Source organism: Lepidochelys kempii, chromosome 22, assembly GCF_965140285.1.
Source record: "Lepidochelys kempii isolate rLepKem1 chromosome 22, rLepKem1.hap1, whole genome shotgun sequence".
In the NCBI taxonomy this organism is placed as follows: domain Eukaryota; kingdom Metazoa; phylum Chordata; order Testudines; family Cheloniidae; genus Lepidochelys; species Lepidochelys kempii.
In genome coordinates this window covers 9,651,168-9,671,464 of record NC_136401.1, presented here as the reverse complement: position 1 = coordinate 9,671,464, position 20,297 = coordinate 9,651,168, and the positions used below count along the sequence as shown (strand labels likewise).

At 42.8% G+C, this 20,297-nt stretch overlaps 2 protein-coding genes across 8 annotated transcripts in view; one reads left to right on the top strand and one right to left on the bottom strand.

Moving 5' to 3' along the window:
• Positions 1 to 20,297, bottom strand: part of KCNJ5 (potassium inwardly rectifying channel subfamily J member 5) — a 184,774-nt gene that overhangs the window by 3,869 nt on the left and 160,608 nt on the right. The window lies entirely within an intron of this gene.
• ARHGAP32 (Rho GTPase activating protein 32) overlaps positions 1 to 20,297 on the top strand; it is a 416,149-nt gene that overhangs the window by 354,694 nt on the left and 41,158 nt on the right. For all 7 annotated transcript variants that reach the window (XM_078849914.1, XM_078849912.1, XM_078849913.1 and 4 more), the window contains one exon: positions 8,343 to 8,492. In XM_078849914.1, the coding sequence (XP_078706040.1) occupies positions 8,343 to 8,492 (150 nt within the window). The remainder of the gene's footprint in view (positions 1 to 8,342; positions 8,493 to 20,297) is intronic.

Sequence of the window (20,297 nt, the reverse complement as noted above, 5' to 3'; positions counted from 1 at the left end):
CTGGAACACATGAGTTATGAGGAGAGGCTGAGGGAGCTGGGATTGTTTAGCCTGCAGAAGAGAAGAATGAGGGGGGATTTGATAGCTGCTTTCAACTACCTGAAAGGGGGTTCCAAAGAGGATGGCTCTAGACTGTTCTCAATGGTAGCATATGACAGAACGAGGAGTAATGGTCTCAAGTTGCAGTGGGGGAGGTTTAGATTGGATATTAGGAAAAACTTTTTCACTAAGAGGGTGGTGAAATACTGGAATGCGTTACCTAGGGAGGTGGTAGAATCTCCTTCCTTAGAGGTTTTTAAGGTCAGGCTTGACAAAGCCCTGGCTGGGATGATTTAACTGGGAATTGGTCCTGCTTCGAGCAGGGGGTTGGACTAGATGACCTTCTGGGGTCCCTTCCAACCCTGATATTCTATGATTCTATGATTCTATGATCACCTGCTCTGCTATCTCCTTTCTCTAATCCTTTTGTCTCCATCCCTCCTTTGTCTTTTGCCGTCTTCCAAACCATCCCTAGCCGCCACTCTGTGTTAAATGCACTCCATACCCTCTCTTTAAATCATTCTCCTCTGGCAACGCTTTCGTGTGCTGGTCTTCCCACTGATGCCTTCTTGCATTTGAACTGCTGCCCCATTTATTTTCCTGACTTGGATTGCAAGTCCTTCAAGGTAGGGACTTTGTCCTAGCTAGGTAAAGCCCCATGATGTTGCCATAAAAGTAAACAGGGCCCTGTTCGTCAGCACCAGTTTATAGTCACAGATATATAAATATAAAAGTAGAGTAGGATGTAATGCCCTAACCTTTTCTGCCCACACTTCTGTTGGAAGGGGCACATTTTAAGCTACCCCTACACCCACCTTCTTCCCTTACCTTGGACCTTAGTTTAGAATTCCTAGCCAGGAAGATCAGACATGTCTCTGGCACGTGAGATATAGCAGTTTCCTCTTCCAAGTACAAATTGCCCTTCTATGTAGGAGACCTACTTTTCTGACTCACTAACCTTGAGGATACTTCTCATCCTGTTACAAATCCTCAACCAGTTCTGCAGCATCTCTATATACAAAGTAAATAGGAAGTATCCAAACCAGCATCCTTGCCAGTGTAAATAGATCTGTCAGTTCTCAACAGCACTCTTGGGTTAAGTTAATAATATGGGCCTGATTTCCAGAGATGCTGCTGAGCTTGTGCAGAAGTCAGTGGATGCTCAGTCCCTATGAAAATGAAGCCTGCGTGCATGCTGAAAATGTATGTATGTCTGTATGTATCTGTGTATGTTAGCATATATCAAAAGAAAGATGTTGAGAGAGGTAACTGCTGCTGGACAGATATAACATTAGTTTGCTGATTCACGGTTTTGGCTCTGATAGGGGAACAATGTGACCTAAATATTGGGAAAGTTGCTCATGTTCTCTGAAAAGTCTGGTGTAGACCGAGTGAGGAGTTAATGGCCATGGAGAGGATTTTCTGTGCTCAAGCTGGAGCTTCATCCCCAAATAATACCCGGACACTTACATCCCAGCCAAAGGCCGAGGAGATAAGGATATGGCCGAGGAGATAAGGATATGGCCGAGGAGATAAGGATATGGCCGAGGAGAACTGTAGTTTTACTGAAGTAATTGCACATAGACTCTGCACCCAAAGGAGAAGTCTAACAGCGACTTACAAATAAGAGCAATCATGCCATTTATCATTTGTAATGACTTCATCTACTCTTCCTGTTCACAGTGCCCAGGTAGCAGCTTGGAAAATATTTATTTCCTACTGATTTTTTTCGTCTCTTTCACCAGGATGAATGATGTTTGTTTATTTTGTTTAATGACACTGCAATGAACAATCTTTAAGATATGTAGCAACTTCTTCCACCACACAGTCCTGCCTTAGCAGGTGTTGGCCCAGCCCTGGAGAAGTGCTGCAGCAGCAAGCAATACACAGTGTGTGTTTACTGAGCAATAAGTGAAACTGGTGAAGATTTTGTAATTGGTGATGGAGGATTATTTTTGTAGGTTCCTGTTTCTATGGCATTCGAAGAATATATAGGGAAGCGATCCTGCAAATGCTTAGGACCAAGCACAGTGCTCACTAATGTGATTAGTGCCATTGTATTTATTTGTATTGTATTCGCTTCAACTTGAAGTCCGTGACACTACTCAGAGTAGTAAGCACTGTACTCAAGGGTAAGTGTAAATGTTTGGTTCTATAAAAGTTATTTTTAATAAGTCTTAAGGGAAAGCGGTCTTATCTTTTTACAGATGGGGAAACTGATGCACAAAGCAGGGTTGAGTAATTTACCCAGTGTCTCAAGGGGCCTAACTAAAGATAATTGAAGTCAGTGGGAGTCTTTGGAGTCAACTGAAGTAAATGGGACGACTCGGCATGTAAGGTTAAGCACAGGCATAAGTGTTTGGAGGAACACAGTGAGTCTTGGAATAGAAGAGCTAGGAATAGAACTCACAGCTCCTGACTTCCTGTTCTTTAGCCACAAGAGCGTGGTGCTACTTTTCCTCCCTCCACTGTAAAGTCTAGTTTTAGAGTAGACTCAGTCTTATTTTGGGGCCAGTAGCCCTGACGAATATCCCTTTAGCCTGACTTACTGTAAACTATCATCTTCCAGAGAATGGATTTTCTACTTGGTATGTGATATCGAGCTGGACCTGAATATGCTTTTTTAAGGCGTCTTCTGCACTCCCTTCCTTTTTTGATTTTTTGCCACTGGAGTTTGTAGTTTGTTATATATTTTAAATCATGCAGCTATGCATGTTCTAGTTTTTGACCTTAACACAACATTCTCCTCGCAGCAGGGGACAGCTGTGTTCTGTAGTGTGTAAAATCACTGTTAATAGGAGAAACTAACGCACTGCCAAGTGCTGAAAATGTGGGTCAGCATATATGCTGTCCGATTTTCTCTTTGAGTTAAAGTTTACTAATCCTGTATTAGAGATCACGCTGCCATCAGGAGGCTTGGGAAGAACAGTCTGTCTAGGGATAGATTTAAAACAAAATAATTATACACATACTTATTAGTGATAAATATTAAGACAGATATTTGCATTCTTGAACTTATTCTTGCTAAATGTAACTGGATTGCCGTTAGACAGTGAAAATGTGAGCACTGGCTTTATAATCTTACCATCACCACATTTTTGTACCGTCAATTTGTGTGGCTGGTGAATGGGGTGCCGTATGTACCAACAAAGCCTCCTCGCATAGCTTATGCTGGCAGAACCTGTGTAGCTTATACCAGTTCCCTGAATGAAATAAGCTACATCATCAAAAGCAGTTTTTGTGCTGTATAATTGCATCTACTCTACGGCTTTTGCTAGCATAGCCAAGTTTGTTAGGGGGGTGACTTTTCTTTCTCTGATCAGTGAGTCATCCTGTATATGTAAAACGTATCAAGTCGTTTTAATCCAAGACACATTCTTGTCAATTCAAATGAGATCAGCAGGGGAAATTGTGTTTAACTGAAGGACAGAAAAGAACCATGTAAACGTTATAACAGGCTGTTGATAATTGAATATCTGGGTATCTAACTTGTTCAGGCATTGGACAGGCAGCTCCTTGGATTGCCAAACAGGTGTAATGTGGGAACATATTTGTCTATTTAATGGGGCAGAAAACAAGCAATTATTTTAGCCTATACTGAGTGAGTGGCTTAAAAGCACCTGACATCTATGTTGATTAAGAAATCCAATCTACTTTTTTGCTTGTGTTTTAAGCCTGTAACACTTTAAATACCGAACATGACATATTTCCTTAAACCGTGTAAATCTATACAATACACTTAGAACATTTTAATGACTGTGGTGAACCCTGTGCTAACAGTCACCTGCTAAGTGCTGTCACCTTTCCCAGTGACCAGGGTAATCTGTAGAGATGATGGAGTGGTATATAATTTCCCAATAGTTTTAATACATTTATTTGATTGTTTTGTTATTCACCCAGAACACCAGGATGGGCTCCGCATACACAGTTATATACCCAGTTTGTGAAATGATTCAAATAAAAATATTTACAATATTTTTTTACATTATTTGCCAAACTGCAGCAAAAGTTTTTAGAAGCGTTTCCTATATTTATTAATTATAGCTAGGATTTTCAAAGGGGCCTCAGGGAATTGGGCACCCAAGTCCTGTTGACCGTCAATGGGTGTTCGTGCCTGTGGTTCTAAGGGGTATGTCTATACTAAAGCCAGGACAGCTACTGCACTCAGTTTTGCCTCTGCAGTGTAAACGGTTCCTACACTGATGGAATCTAGCTTTCTGAGAGTTGGTAGCTAGGTTGACGGAAACATTTTTCCATTGACCTAGCCATGCCTACACAGGGGGCTAGGTTGACCTAGCAACAGTGCTCAGGGTGTGACATTTTTCTCAGCCCGGAGAAAATCGATCTAGCTAAATTGATGAGTTTAGAGATGTAGACCAAGCCTTTGCCTACCTCTCAGTTTACACTGCTGTGATTCAACCAACCGCTATAAGACCAAGAAATAAAGCTCCTTTTGGTGGCTGCAATTTGCATGTGGGAGCACTCAGCATTGTACTGCGTCAGCTCCAATTGCAGTCAGGGGGGCTAACTGCAGCGGGAGCAGAGTTAGGCCAGAACTTTTCAAACACTCACCGTGCAGGTTTCACTATCCGTGAAGCTGAGTGAGAAATAGACATATGGCCCAAAAGGTTTATCACCTGCTCCCATGAGGGTTGGGACCCATGTCTCTCTCTCTGCTGCACAATGCCTGGCATACTGATGGTGCTCCGTAAAGTCCCAGAGAGACTCAGATACTCTGGGGTTGGTAACCAAGATGGACTGAATACAAATCTATCCTGATCCTGGGCTTGTGTGTTAACAGGGTATGTTTAATTTTTTCCTTAAATTAAAAAATAAACTGGCATGGAACCAAAATCACAGTTTAAGGCACTCTTGGTGCTTCAGGTCACAGTTAAATAATACACTTCTAATGGTGGAAGGTGAAGCTGCTGGTTTTGTTGGAGATTTAAGAAGCTGCATATTCAGATCTACTAGTGTTTTGCTGCCATGCCTTTAAAGTCCAGGGAAACTAAACTTAATGCACCTTGCATGTGGATAGTGCGTCTTTGAGAGTTTGTGCTTGTAGCTGGCATAACATCCAAAAGCACGTGCTTCCCAGCACAGGTAGACAGACACGCACTAGCTCTGCTCAAGCTAGTGTGATTAAAATAGCAGTGTTGCCATTGGAGCTCAGGTGGTGGCTTGATCTGGCCACCTTAGTATGTACCATGGGGTCAGGCAGATTTGTCCTTGGGTGACTAGCCCAACCTACCCCCTGTGCCGTCACGACCACGTTGCTGTTTTTATTGCTCTATTGCACCTTCCCAGTGCGGTGTATACCCTCAAGTCTCCAGTTAGAGAGGGAGTGAAGCACAGTAGACCAGCATTCCTTCCCTAACCCCTTGCTGATCTTTGCATGGGAACACCAGTGTTTCACAGAATGCAGCACTCTCACCCAGGAGCCAGAGGTTCAAGGGCTCCCTAACTTCTGCTCCACCCCCTTTTTCCTGGTCCAAAGACCTGAGAACACAGGAAGGATCAGGGTGTGATGAGGATGAGTGGGCATTCTCTGGAGTGAGAGTGGGGAGTAGAGTTACTTCTACTGGATCCCTTATGCCATAGGTAGAGTTTTATTGATAACGGGATATCCTGCCTTAATTCTCTTTACTATTGTGTAATGCTACGTGTGATACACGAGCTGTATAAACCACTCTGACAGGTAACTGGGTTCATCCATCTTCAAAAGGTTTGCAAGGTTTTATAGAGAAAGACAGGAAAGAAAACTCTCTTGCCTCCTTTACTTACTCTTACTCTGAAACCTCTCTTACCTCCTTTACTTCTGTTGCTGCTTTGCTAGTACAGTAGACACCCAAGGCTAAGGGCAGTGTTTACAGTCTCCCAGCCAGGAAACAGCATTGCATCAGCAGCCTGCCAGGCTAGTAGTGGCAAAAATTTGATGTACTTTGGGACCCACTGTGACTTTGGTTCTTATAAATCCTGCTGTAAAAAGTTAGATCATTTGGATACAAAGCTGCAGAGTGTTTTAAGAGCTGCTCCCACATGCAGGCCCAGCTTTGTCGAACTAGTTTTTAAAATTAAGTTAAGGTAGCTTCAGGTTGTATTTGTGCCCCTGAGTCCCCTAACCAGTTTTTGTGGTTTTACAATCACATTTTCCAACTGGTTTTTCTCCCTTGTTGGTGGGTGGAGAAACCGACATAAACAAAAGGACAATCATTGACCAGGCCCCGAGTCTGTTACACAATCGCTAGCAGGGATTCCTGTACCTATGCTGAGTCTTGCTTACTACACAGATGAAACTGTGAAACTGACATGAAAACATAAAAACATAAAAACATCTGATGAAGTGAGCTGTAGCTCACGAAAGCTCATGCTCAAATAAATTGGTTAGTCTCTAAGGTGCCACAAGTACTCCTTTTCTTTTTGCGAATACAGACTAACACGGCTGTTCCTCTGAAACCTGACATGAAATGTTGTCATATGCATTTGGGCCTAGATTTTTGAAGGTATTCAGATGTTATGTTCAGCGTTGCAATGACTGATTTAGGAGAGTAAATACCATTTTCAAAAATGATTTAGGCACTTAGGAGTCTAAATCCCATCAACTTTGCATATGATTTGGTCTCCAAAGTACCTAAATCCTTTTAGAAAATTATATTTAGGCTCCTAAATCAGCTAGATGTTGCAATGCTGAGTGCAGCAGTGCCTAAATATCTTTAAAAATCTGAGCCTAAGTAATTAAATGGGGAAAAAGACACAGAGAAAAATATTTTTTCCCTGATATCTTTTATATATCCTTAATCCTGGGTGTAATTTTAACCATTACAAAGCCGAAAAGAATTTCAGACAGAAATGTGATTTTTTTTTTCCAAGTTGATGCTTGATAATAAAAAGGCTGAATTTTGTCACTGAATGAGTCTAGCTTAGAGGAAAAGAGGCCTGATGCAAAGCCCTAACCCCAACCCTTAAAAATAAAGATTTCCATTGATTTTGAAACGCCTGTGAAGAGTAGAGAGAATACTTCAGTATTCATTGAAATAAAGGGAAAATATGCAGCTGTTTAAAGTGGTTAAAATGTAATGCCCTGTGCCAAGGGTTCTTTTGTTCTGGAATGAGAATTTTCAAGGGAGCTAGTTGGAAGGGAGTGTAAAAGTACCCACCTGCCCAGGGAAGTCCCAAGTCCAAAGCGGTGCAAGAAATTTCAAGCTTGAGTGCGATATCACACAGCAGTAATGGCACTGCGAAGAAAAGCACCTTTGTCATTCTGAGCAAGCAGAAACGGAGGCTCATGTTCCCTTGCTTTGTTCAAGATGACATTACTCTCCTGAATTTTCATGACTGTAGTAACTGTTTTAATGCAGGTAAAATATAGGTCTGGCTGCCTCATTGAGTCACAGGAATGGTAGGAGGCTAATTGCTAACATTGCAGCACAGTGCTGCAAGGACTTTTACAACTTCCTGAAACTGTAAAGGCTCAATGACAAAGCAAGTCCTTTTATGCCTTGTGATTTTTTTAAATAGAACTCCTCTGTTCAAGCTAAATTGCTGTTAAATCATGTCCATAAAGGTACTTTTGTCAGGAAAGCCAGGAGGGTTCTTTTGTGCTACCTCATTGCTTTCGGAGGGAGCTGCGGGAAGAGAGGTTGTCATTACAGAGCATTGTCTTGCTTCCTGACTCAAATGAATGCCAGATCTGCCCTCCCATTGACATGCAGGCTATTTGTGTAGCTCCCGCTTCTCTTCACCCTTAGAAAGGCAGTAACCCGTATGAATCTCCATGGCATTGATTGCAGATTTCACTTCTTAGTGGAATTGGAAGGTCTTAACAAACTGACTTATTTTCCCAACTTGATACAAAGCTCAAGAGAAGCAGCATTATGTAGAAGAATTGAGCAGGACATTGAGAGTCAACACTCGTGGGTTCTGTTCTTGTCTCTGCCACAGACTCAACTTTGTGGCTTTGGGGGGCAAATCACTTGAACTCTGGTTCTTCAGTTTTCTCTTCCGTGAAATTCACCTACCTCCCAAGGAGCTGGATGAAATTTAGTTTACAAATAATACTTAGGGTCCAATCTTCAGCTGTAACTGGAGTGCTCAGCACTACCGAAGTCAGCCTTTTATTCCTGTACTGGCCAAAAATAAAAATCAGAGCCCTTGTATTAACTTTGGAATTGAGCGCATATGCTTGTGTGAATAATCGGCATTGATGTTACTCTGAGCTTCGTGCTCTCAGTAGGACGTATTATGTGTTGTCTTGCCTGGTTACCTGAACCTAAACGTGGGGGTTGGTTTGTTTTATTGTGCAGTGTCAAAAAAACACGGCAAGCTCATCACTTTCCTGCGAACATTCATGAAGTCACGCCCAACGAAACAGAAACTGAAGCAACGCGGGATCCTGAAAGAGAGGGTGTTCGGGTGCGACCTGGGAGAGCATCTCCTCAACTCTGGCCATGATGGTAAGAGAGAAACTCCTGAGTTCCTCATTCACACTGATGCTTGGGGCTTGTTTAAAGGGTGATTTTTATCATAGTGTTTTAGTACCTTCACAGGGAGAAAATATCAGTTCGGTTCCCAAGGACTGTTAAATATAGCAGCTAATGGCAGAACAAGAACCAATGGCTGCAAGTTGAAGTCAGACAAAATCAAATTCGAAATAAGGTGCACATTTTTAACTGAGGGTAAATAGCCACTGGGACAAACTGGCAAGGGGAGCAGTGGATACTTCTACTCTTGAAGTCTTCAGATTATGCCTGGATTCCTTTATGGAAGATATAATTTAGTTGAATGTAAAGTATTGGGCTCAACACAGGAATAAGGCGATGAAGATCCCTGGCCTGTGTTACAGGAGATCAGACTTGATGATGTAATGGTCGCTTCTGACCTTTCAGTCTCTAAATCCGTGGGACCTGATTCTCTTTTCGTGCGTGTGTACATGAGGAGTAACCCCACTGGAGTCAGTGGAGTTGCACTGTTATGAATGAGATAAAAACTAGGCTCAGAGTTATTGCAGTTTATTTGTTCATGGCAATGTCCCTGATGTGCTAGACACTTTCCAGCAAGGACAGTCCTTGTCACAAGAAACTCACAGTCTAAGGAGACACAAACAAGTAAACAGAGGATGGGGAAGGGTAACACCAAACAGATTGTTTTTATACAAGTCAGAATCCCTATAGGCAAATGGTAGAGAGGGTTAGGAAATGGGAAATTAGAACATCACAGGCGTTAGAAATCAGATACATTGTAATGCCACTTATTCTTTCCAAGTCTATCAATATTTCTATCCATTATCTTTACATGATTCCAGCTCAGTCTGCAAACTGGGGTCTTTCTATCTGCCTTTCCCACTGCTCCCATAAAATACACAATGTACAGGAACTAGCTGGATTTTACTTTAGAATTTTGCTTTCCTCGAGTCCGTGACAAGCCCATTGCTCCTCCCTTGTCTCCTCAACAGCTACTAAAACAAAGTGTCAGGGAAGGGGTGTCCAGGCCAGGAAAAAGCTACACCTACTATTTCTCTTCTTAGGTTTGTTTGATATGATCTGCTCTCTCATCTCACAGTGACACCTCTGATCAGAGGCTGGTGAATCAGGGAGGCTCCAGAACTGCTAAGTACCAAGCTAGAGAGGGAGAGCTATTCAAACCAATTCTTTCACAGTTCAGCAGTAGTTGGAAGTCGTTCACATATACAGCCCCTTCTGGTGATGTCTGTTTAGGAAAGCAGCAGACCAGTATGTAGCAGAGCAGCCAGAGTACCAAGCAGTTAAGGGCATCAAGAAGGTAGAAAGGGATACAGCATCACTTCCAGCTATGTCAGTTTTTGTTTCCTTCATATTTTTCCTCTTGCCTAACCAAATAGATTGTGAATCTGGGCAAGTGGCTGACATCATATGTCAAAGTCCATACTGTCATGTCTTACAGCTTTTGCCTTGAGGATGAAGGACAAGGGGGCAGGGAAGAGGGGTTTCTTCGCTGAGTTTACACCAGTAGTATTTTAGACTCCTTGCTCATACAGATGGCTTGAAGGGTAGGGGCTGGTGGAGGGCAAGCGATGTGTTGCCTTAAATGATTCCATTTGGGGAACAGCAGGGTTTAATCTTGTCGCTGACTTTAAGTATTTTACTGCCCGTTTTGGTGGACAGCATCGAACTGTTCTTGTGAAATCAGGACTGTGCCAAAGCTCATTGGTTTGTTAATTAGAGCCAGTGAAGGTCGATATAACTGGGGCTGGAAAAGTCTGAGAGAGCCAGAAACTGGATGGTTTGGAAGCAGAAGTGGTACTAATGTCCCATTTAAGAAATGGATCCAGGATGGCTAGTTTACGCCACCTTGTTGCTGTAGAATATTTTGTTTTATCTCCAAGTGGGAGAAATCAAGGCGATCAAAAGGCATGCAGAGAGAGTGAGCTCGTGACTGGGCAAAGCAGGAATTCTGTTTAATCCCCAAAGCCCCCTCTTGTTCCCTTGAGTTGAGCAAGACTGGAGATGATTTATTAAGGTTCATAAGAGACAAGGGGCAGATCCTCAGCTAGAGTAAATTGTCAGAGCTCCAGTGATGGTTCATCTGTGAGCATTGACACCATCTGAGGACCTGCCCCCTAGTTTTTGAACCCCCTCCCCACGGCACACTCCTCCATGATTATGTCTGTGCTTCATTCGTGAGGTCTCTTCATCTGTGCAGTTTCCAGTTCTTTTCAGCCTTGACTTAATGACTCTTTCACAACTCCCCGGAGCAAAGCAGATCCAATCTGAATGTTGCTAACAGGGGCAGATCTCCATTTCTCACAACAGGGTTGATTTTTTTCTGTGTGATTCAGCTCCCTGACCCATATTCCAAATGAGGTAGTTCTAAGGATTAGTTTTGCAGAGACATTTTTGCGTTCTGGTGAATCAAACTATGCGTACGCAGACAGCATTTTAAGTACCCCTCATTCTGAAGCGTTAGATAGCTTGGTCTCAGAGAAAATTGTTAAGCAGAACAGGTTGATCTGCTTAAAGGGGAATTGAGATATCACATGAGAACCTAGATGAGTTAGATAGAGAGTGGGTACAATAATATCCTTTCATCTGTGAGATCAGACAATAGCTCAAAAATGTTTTCAGAGTAGCTGCTACCATGCAGTACTTCATACGTGCATCAGTTTTAGCTGATGAAACAGCAAGGGACTTGTTTACATTCAGAAAGCATTTGATGGTGTGACGGTGATCGAGATTCACAGAAAAAAATATCATTTTGTTAAATTAATAATAAATGTTGACACTTTGCTACCCAATAACCAAAAGCGTCTGCATGGCTTAAGCAAAACGTTTTGGGACAAAATGTCTTCAAAACAGGCAACAGCACATTCACATGCTCTCGAGAAGTGCAGAACTGAGCTGTTGTGCTCCGCGTGTTGAGAACTGTTGAGTCGCTGCTGCTCAGCTGACGAGGCCTTGCCTTTCAAGAATTTATCTTGGGACAATCTGAGTAGTTCCAATCCCATGCCTCTGAGATGCTGCAGGCTGCCCTTCATATAGATGGGTCCTATTTTATTTACAACACCCAGAAATGTGCTAAATGCTTTGTAGTGCAAGGAAAAGTTAAATTGGCAATCTGCTGTCCTGATCCTGCAAACACTTGAGTTACTTTCCTCATGTAAGTAGTTCCTTTGAATCCAATAAGACTGCTTACATAATTAAGTGTAAGTATTTGCAGTACTGGGCCTTAGTTTTTTGACATGGGATGATGAGTGAGAATAACAGACAGACAAAGATGAGCAAAGGGTAAGGAAGGATGACGGTTGCAATAGGTTACTTGATTTAGGGAATGGTCACATCTTGATGGTGTGCATACTTAGTGTTTTAAGCTTTAATAAGTTTTAATACTAAACAGGTAAACTTTGGTATATATTGAGCATAGCCAGTGCAGATGGTTGTGTTTTTATTAATGAAGGTCTAGAGTACAACCGGTACAGGGTAATGGTGGTATAAAGCATTTATATAGTGCCATCAATCTGTAAAGGAGTTTGCAAACATAGGTGAAACACGTTGCCTGCCACAAAGAGTTTACAATCCAAATGAGGCAAAGAAAAGAGTGGAAGTGTGGTTCGGTGGATAGGGCACTGGACAAAGAGTCAGAAGACCTGGGTTCTGTTCCCAGGTCTTTGCTATAATGTTTGGCAAGTCTTTTCATTTCTCTGCCTCAGTTTCCTCTCTCTTTGTTTAATTATACTTACCTTCTTTGATAAATTGGTTTGAGATCTACAACGAAAAAGTACTGTGTAAGAAGAGTTAAACATCTTATTATTAGACAAGTCATAGGACAACAGACCAGCTGTGGAATGACCAGAGTTATCTACTCACAAATTCGTGGTCCCATGTACACCTTAAGAATACCTGGAAGAATGTACACTTCCATGTATAGTGGAAGAATACCTGTCTGTCTACCATCTCTACATTTAAGAGCAGCAATGATGCTTTAGCAGATATCCCTAGATTTAGAGCACGGAGTTCTCAAAAGAGAGCTCTTGAGTCTGCCAGTTTTTCTTGTTGGCATGACAGAACCTGTGTCTTTCACCCTTCATGGCATAATCCATCTATTTACTCTGACTTCTTTTTAAGGGAGGTATCTGTGCAGCGAGTGTATGTTGCAATTGGGTGGAGTCAGTATTTGGTGGTTGTTGTTGACTTTATTTGGTATATGGCTGCAATTTGTTGTTGTATAATTGGGTTTGGGCCAGCAGGTTACGCTGCACACTATTTGCGGGGGGAGAAGAGGAGAGAAATAAAAATATAATGTTTGTAATAGAGGCAACAGAGGAATATTTTAATATTGAAACAATTCTGTACCCCCTGAATGACAAATGAATGCTCGTAATTGTATGGGAGACAGTGTCCTGTTTATCTATTTTATGTTAGCACTAGACGGGTCAACCAGTATTAGGGCTCCTTTATGGTAGGTGCTGTACATAAAGTTAGTGAGAGACAGCCCCTGCTCCAAAGTGCTTATCTAACTAAATAGGCAAGAAAGACAAAAGGTGGGAGATTAACATAATTTGTTGGGGAAGAGTCAACATGGTTTTTGTAAAGGGAAATCATGCCTCACCAGTCTACTACAATTCTTTGAGGGGGTCAACAAGCATGTGGACCAAGGGGGTTTAGATTTCAGAAAGCCTTTGACAAGGTCCCTCACCAAAGGCTATTAAGCAAAGTAAGCTGTCATAGGATAAGAGGGAAGGTCCTCTCATGGATTGGTAACTGGTTAAAAGATAGGAAACAGAGAGTAGGAATAAATAGTCAGCTCTCAGAATGGAGAGAGGTGGTATCCCCAGGGGTCTGTACTGGGCCCAGTCCTATTCAACATATTCATAAATGATCTGGAAAAAGGGGTAAACAGTGAGGTGGCAAAATTTGCAGATGATACAAAACTACTCAAGATAGTTAAGTCCCAGGCAGACTGCGAAGAGCTACAAAGGAATCTCACAAAACTGGGTGGCTGGGCAACAAAATGGCAGATGAAATTCAAATGCAAAGTAATGCACACTGGAAAACATAATCCCAACTATACATATAAAATGATGAGGTCTAAATTAGTTGTTACCACTCAAGAAAGAGATCTTGGAGTCATTGTGGAGAGTTCTCTGAAAACGTCCACTCAATGTGCAGCGGCAGTCAAAAAGGCAAACAGAATGTTGGGAATCATTAAGAAAGGGATAGATAATAAGACAGAAAATATCATATTGCCTCTATATACATCCATGGTACGCCCACATCCATGGTACACCTCACTGCTGTAGCTCACAAAAGCTTATGCTCAAATAAATTAGTTAGTCTCTAAGGTGCCACAAGTCCTCCTTTTCTTTTTGCGAATACAGACTAACATGGCTGCTACTCTGAAACCTGTAAAAATGATTAGGGGTATGGAATGGCTTCCGTATGAGGAGAGATTAATAAGATTGGGACTTTTCAGCTTGGAAAAGAGATGACTAAGTGGGATATGGTAGAGGTCTATAAAATCATGACTGTTGTGGAGAAAGTAAATAAGGAAGTGTTATTTACTCCTTCTTATAACACAAGAACTAGGGATCACCAAATGAAATTAATAGGCAGCAGATTTAAAACAAACAAAAGGAAGTATTTCTTCACACAACCCACAGTCAATCTGTGGAACTCTTTGTCAGAGGATGTTGTGAAGGCCAAGACTATAACAGGGTTCAAAAAAGAACTAGATAAATTAATAGAGGATAGGTCCATCAATGGTTATTATCCAGAATGGGGAGGAATGGTGTCCATAGCCTCTGTTTGCCAGAAGGTGGGAATGGGTGATGGGATGGATCACTTGAGGATTACCTGCTCTGTTCATTCCCCCTGGGGCACCTGGCATTGGCCACTGTTGGAAGACAGGATGCTGGGCTAGATGGACCTTTGGTCTGAGGCAGTATGGCTGTTCTTATGGGAGATGGGAGCTATTATTATACTCATTTTGCGGATGTGGATCTGAGGTGTGGAGGGATTAAGGTTAACATTTTCAAAAACACTTAAATCCCATTTTCAAAAGACACACTTAGGAGCCCAAGGAAATCTCTTTGAAAGTCAGTGGGACTTAGGCTCCTAAATGATCTGCCCGAGGTCACACAGGAAGTCTGGGCAGATTCTGGAATTGAACCCACATCTCCTAAATCCAGTGTTTTAGCCCTAAGATCATCCTTCCCATCACTGTTAAGAATCCAGCATCAACATTTTCTAAATAAAGGTTTCTGCCCCTTTAAAATGCAGAGCAAGGTCTTATGTGGGTGGTAGCAGTGATGTAAGGTGTACAATTTATTGAGCATTTCATATGCTCAATGTGCATTACAAACATTAAGTAGTAAGTCCTCACAACATCCCAGGTAGCATTTCTCCCATTTACTAGTACGGAAACTGAGTCGGAGATTAAGTAACTTGTCCCATGCTATACAGTAAGCAAGTGGAAGAGTGAAGAATCCAGGCCTTCCAACTCCCATTGCTGTGCTCTAAACTCTAGCCCATGCTGCTGCTTTGTGCATACAGACCTGAATATGTCTCAGTGAACCAGCTGCAGCTAATATCTGTCAGTGGTTTCCACTTGTGATACTAGATTATGATGATACACACATTTCATACAGATACAAGGGCCATCTCCTCTCTGTCCTTTCTCTCTCTCTCTAACTTCAGCTGTCAACGTTAAAGATTTGGGGGCTGTTGAGTTCAAGGTTTCTGTTTCAGGTTTATCTCTACAAATAATGAATGTGTAAACATCCTCTTGAGGTATATTGGTTTTTATTGTGCGGCTCAATTCAATTATGGTCACTTCCATGCCTGTGGGATGTGTGCCTCCATTTAATTTTAGTGTGCGACTACTGTAACTTTTAAATACCTTTCCCCACTGATGAAGTCATTTGGAAGCAGCCCAAGCTTGTTAGGGAGTAGTTCTTTTTTCATCAGGCGGGAGAGATATCCAATTTGTTCTGCTCTGCTGACATCTGCCATGCTGCTGTATTTTATGGAGTGGCAACTCGCAGCACTCTTAGTATAGTCCCTGATAAGGGAAGCATTTTAGTTCTTCCCATTATGGCACAGGTAGGGATGGAAGCAAAGCGTGTCTTTCCAAAAGCACACCTGCCACGCTCCTCTCCAAATGTAAAGAATCCTATTTACAAGGGATTCAGGAGTGAATTCAAGGGATTCAAGAGTGAGTTCAGGAGAGGAGGTTGGGTATGTCATGCATTGCAATGCCTATGCAACATACTCATTTGCTCTTAAGGAGAATTAGGGTATGTCTACACAGTCAACGTTAAAGTGCTGTAATAAAACCACCTCTGCGAGGGGAACAGCTACCAGCGCTGGGAGCCATGCCACTTTACAGCACTGAAACTTGGATCACTTAAGGGGGTGTTTTTTCACACCCCTGAGTGAAGAAAGTTTCAGCGCTGTAAGTGGCAGTGTAGACAAGGCCTTAGACATGAAACTTCCTGTGTGAATCCTGAAAATGATTGTAAATGTGGAGAGCTCACCACTCTGTGCATCAGTTTTCCCAGCTGTAGAATGGGGATAACGATCCTGACGTCATTCATAAAGTGCTTTGAAAACTAAAACTGAAAAGTGCTCTAGAGGAGCTAGATATTTTTGTTGTTTATTTTATTATTAAATATGGATGCAAGGTTATGAACAGTTTGTGTGTGTCTAAATGGGCAGAACACTTTTGGAATGTGGCAGTGATGCGTTATTAACAATAATAAATACTCTTCTTGGAGTAGTGTCCCTGTGGGTGCTCCATTTCAGGGGCATATGTGCCCTGCACCTTTGATCAGAGATTTTTGGTAGTAGTGCCCATTCAGTCCATGCAGGTACCCTACACATTCTCGAACCCTGGACTGAGGCTAGATACGGCTGCATGGGCGACCGTCCGTAGTTCCTTCTCGACTGCCTTCAGCCAGAGACAGAGTTTAATGTATGCCAGTTTTTCTCTTTAGAGTTAGAATATAGTATATGGAGTTAGTTCTTTAGTTAGTTTATAAGATTCCTATTACTTTATAGTTGCTGGAACCGCTGATCCTGTTTTCTTTAAAAAAAGAAAAGAAAAAAATATTGTTTTCCCCCATTATTGTGGGGGTCAGAAGCAATTTTTTTCTTGTCTCTGGGTTGCTGAGGCCCTGTATTTTAATAGGTGCGTCTCCTGTTGAGCAATAGGAATAGGAATTCTGTGTGTTCATTGCTTGGAAAACTTGCATATGCGAAGCAAGTGTAAGATTTGCACTTCTTTTAAGGGAAGATCCTGAAAAACAGGGAAATTAAATATAGGTTATTAATGAAGGAGCAAGCCTTAAAACTGGCTTTGGACCCAGATGCCGAGAACCCCCTCAAACAGGTACCTACTACTTCTGTTAGTTCCCTGTCTACATCAAGATCATGGTCACAGAGAGCTACAGGTGAAGACAGTGTCAAGACCCTGGTCTCTGACACTCTCCATGAATGAGGTACCTGTAACCACTCCTTCGGTACCAAGGGCTTCCCACTCAAAGACCAAGGAAGGGGATCAGAGGATCAGAATAGAGAGTTCCTCCTCAAAGACGATTCAGTCACTGGAGACATCAAGCCCGATAGGAGTGCTATTGATGCTCCAAGTTCTTCAGGTACTGTGAAGCACTCTGAGACTTCACCTAAGTCCCATGCCTCAGCAGTAAAGGGCACACGACTGAAGATTACTTTTATGACTACCATCAGAGCCCATGGTAGCGAGAGAGCAGCCTCACTGGAATCTGCGGTACCATTGATACCATCATCAGCACCCCGGACAGCAACATCGGGAACCACAGTGCCTTTATGAAGGTCTGTTGTGTTCCCAGTACCACAGGAGTTCTGGTATCCTAAAGACCTCATGGTCCCGAATGAGCCTGAGTCTCCCCCCTTTGCAACCTCCAGACGCCTCTCTGAACCGAGATCTGCAGGGTTACTGAATGCACGTATTGTAGTGAGATCCACTACTTCCTGAGCCTCTACAGGGAAGGATTGTCGTCACCTGTACAATATGGAGGGAGGTGGTAGAATCTTCTTCCTTAGAAGTTTTTAAGGTCAGGCTTGACAAAGCCCTGGCTAGAATGATTTAATTGGGGATTGGTCCTGCTTTGAGCAGGGGTTGGACTAAATGACCTCCTGAGGTCCCTTCCAACCCTGATATTCTATGATTCTATGATCCTATGTGAGGGAGCATTCGGAGTAAGACTCAGAACTGTCAGTTCAAGGCTCTCTAGTTTACTTTAGGAGACATTATTCCCTTTTGCAGATCCAAGGAAGGCAGGATACAAGATCCCTTCTTGTTAATACCTGGGAGAATCAACAATGTCTGCCCCCTTCCCTCCCCGCCCCCCCGCCTCCAACGCCTTAGAGTCCTCCTCATTGGTCTTCAGTGGCCTCATGGGCAGTGTACCACCAGCAGTTTTGAGGGCCCTGATTCAGTTTCATAAGGAACTTAGAAGACCTCTTCTTCGGCAGCTTTGATCCCTCCCCTCCACGCCGAATCAGTAGAGGAGACCTTTGAGGAGCAAGAGGTGAGGGCCGACAAGAAGGTCAACCCCTTCCCTCCCCCCTTACAAATATTGCTTCTTCATAGCCTGATGAGGCAGTAATGCCATCATTAGCTGATGACTTTTGGTAGTTCCAGGCTCTGAAGAAGTGGGTCGCGGACACAGTTCAGATTCCTCTGAAGAAGTCCGGGTTTCCCATCCTGGACATATTGCATACTTCTGCTTCAGCACTGTTGGCACTGCCAATTAATGAAGCTCTTGTTGAGCCAGCCAAGACCATGTGGCAAATGCCAGCAGCGGGACCCCCTGCATGTCAGTGTTCCAATAAAAAAAAAAAAAAACCTTGTCCCAGACAGAGATTGAGTTTTTGTTTTCATACCTGGCACCAAATTCTTTGCTTGTGGACACAGTTAATAAAAGGGGGAGATGGCATATTTGTAAAGCTACCCCATGTAACAAGGACCAGAAGTAACTGAACCTTTTGGGTCGTAAAAGCTACTCTTCAGCAACATTTACAGTTCAGGATTACGAATCATCAGGCACTGATGTCAGAATGTGACTACCTGAATTATGAGAAGTTTAATGCTTTTATTGGCCATTTATCACAGGAACATCGAGATCAATTTAGTATCATAATAAAGGAGGTCACCTCTTGATGAAGACATCTTTGCAGGCTTCACTTGATGTGTCTGACACTGCAGCCAGGTCTATTTCTGCCACAATAGCAATGAGATGAGCTTCCTGGCTTCAGTTGTCTGGTTTCCCCCAGGAGGTTCAATCAACCATTGAGGACTTACCATTTAATGGCACACTCTGCACAGACGACTCACTTCGTGTCTTAAAGGATTTTAGGGCTACACTTAGATCCTTGGGGATATATATCCCTGCAAATAAAAGGAAATTCAGCAGTTCTTTGTCAGCACAAAGAGTCCTTCCTGCTCAATTTTCCACCTTCTGTAGACCATCTGAACTGCCTGTTAAGTGGTCGACATTTTTATAAAAAGAAGACTACTATCTCGACTGCTTTATCCCAGTTGCCATCGTCTTCCAAACACCAGTTTTGATGGTTTGGTCAAGCGTGAGTTTCTGAATTCAACGATGGTCAAGGCTTATCTCCCTTCTGACAGGTTTCTCGCTCTAAAGAACCTTTTCCAAAGAATGCTGCTCAGTCCTCAAGTGCTAGCAAGGCCATGTCTGCACCGAAGATGGCAACTTGCATTTTTGTAACACAGAAGGCCAGGTTATCGATATCTCCAGATGTGGCCAAGGATAGTTTACGTGTCCAACAAACAGGTTTCTTTACTCACCTGGGTCCTATAGTCACTCACCTGGTGAAGGGACTTGCTGGGTTTGTGGGGGAATCCTGTTCACCCAGAATACCCCTAGAGCCATAACAATGCACACTTCTCTCTTGGGATGTAGAGCACATTTGGGTCCTCACGCAGCCCAAGGCAAATGGTCACAACAAAACAATGCCTGCACATCAGTCTGCTAGAACTGAGGGCAGTCATAAATGCTGGCCTTCGCTTTCTTCCCCTAATCAAAAACAAGTAAATCAAGTTCATGAGGGACAATTTAGCTTGTACGTATTATATCAGTCATCAGGGAGGAGCGTGTTCCCCCTTGCACTGCACTGCAAAAATAAAGTTTTGGAATTGGTGCATAGCCAACCAGATAATCATTTCGGGTTCTTACCTTCCAGGTTTACAAAACACCATGGCAGATGACCTCAGCAGACATTTTTCCTTAAATTACAAATAGGAATTGGAGTCTTGAGTCCTCTAAAACATATTCCCAGCTTGGGGGTTTCCAGAGGTCGAACTTTTCACCACTGCAGCCAACACAAAGTGCAGAAAATTTTCCTCTCATAGGATCCAACCCTCAATCTCTAGGACAGTGGTTCTCAAACTTCATTGCACTGCAACCCCCTTCTGACAACAAAAATTACTACATGACCCTGGGAGGTGGGACTGAAGCCTGAGCCGCAGCTTCAGCCCCAGTTGGGAGGGGCTCGAGCTTCAGTCCCGGGCCCCAGCAAGTCTAACACCAGCCCTGGCAACCCCATTAAAATGGGGTCACAACCCACTTTGGGGTCATGACCCACAGTTTGAGAACTGGATGCCTTTCTCATTACATGAACAAGGGATCTTTTTTATGCATATTCACTGACTCTGTTGGTTTTAAAGGTTCTCGACAAGATCAAGCAGGACCAAGCCAGAGTCCTTTTGATTTCACCAACTTG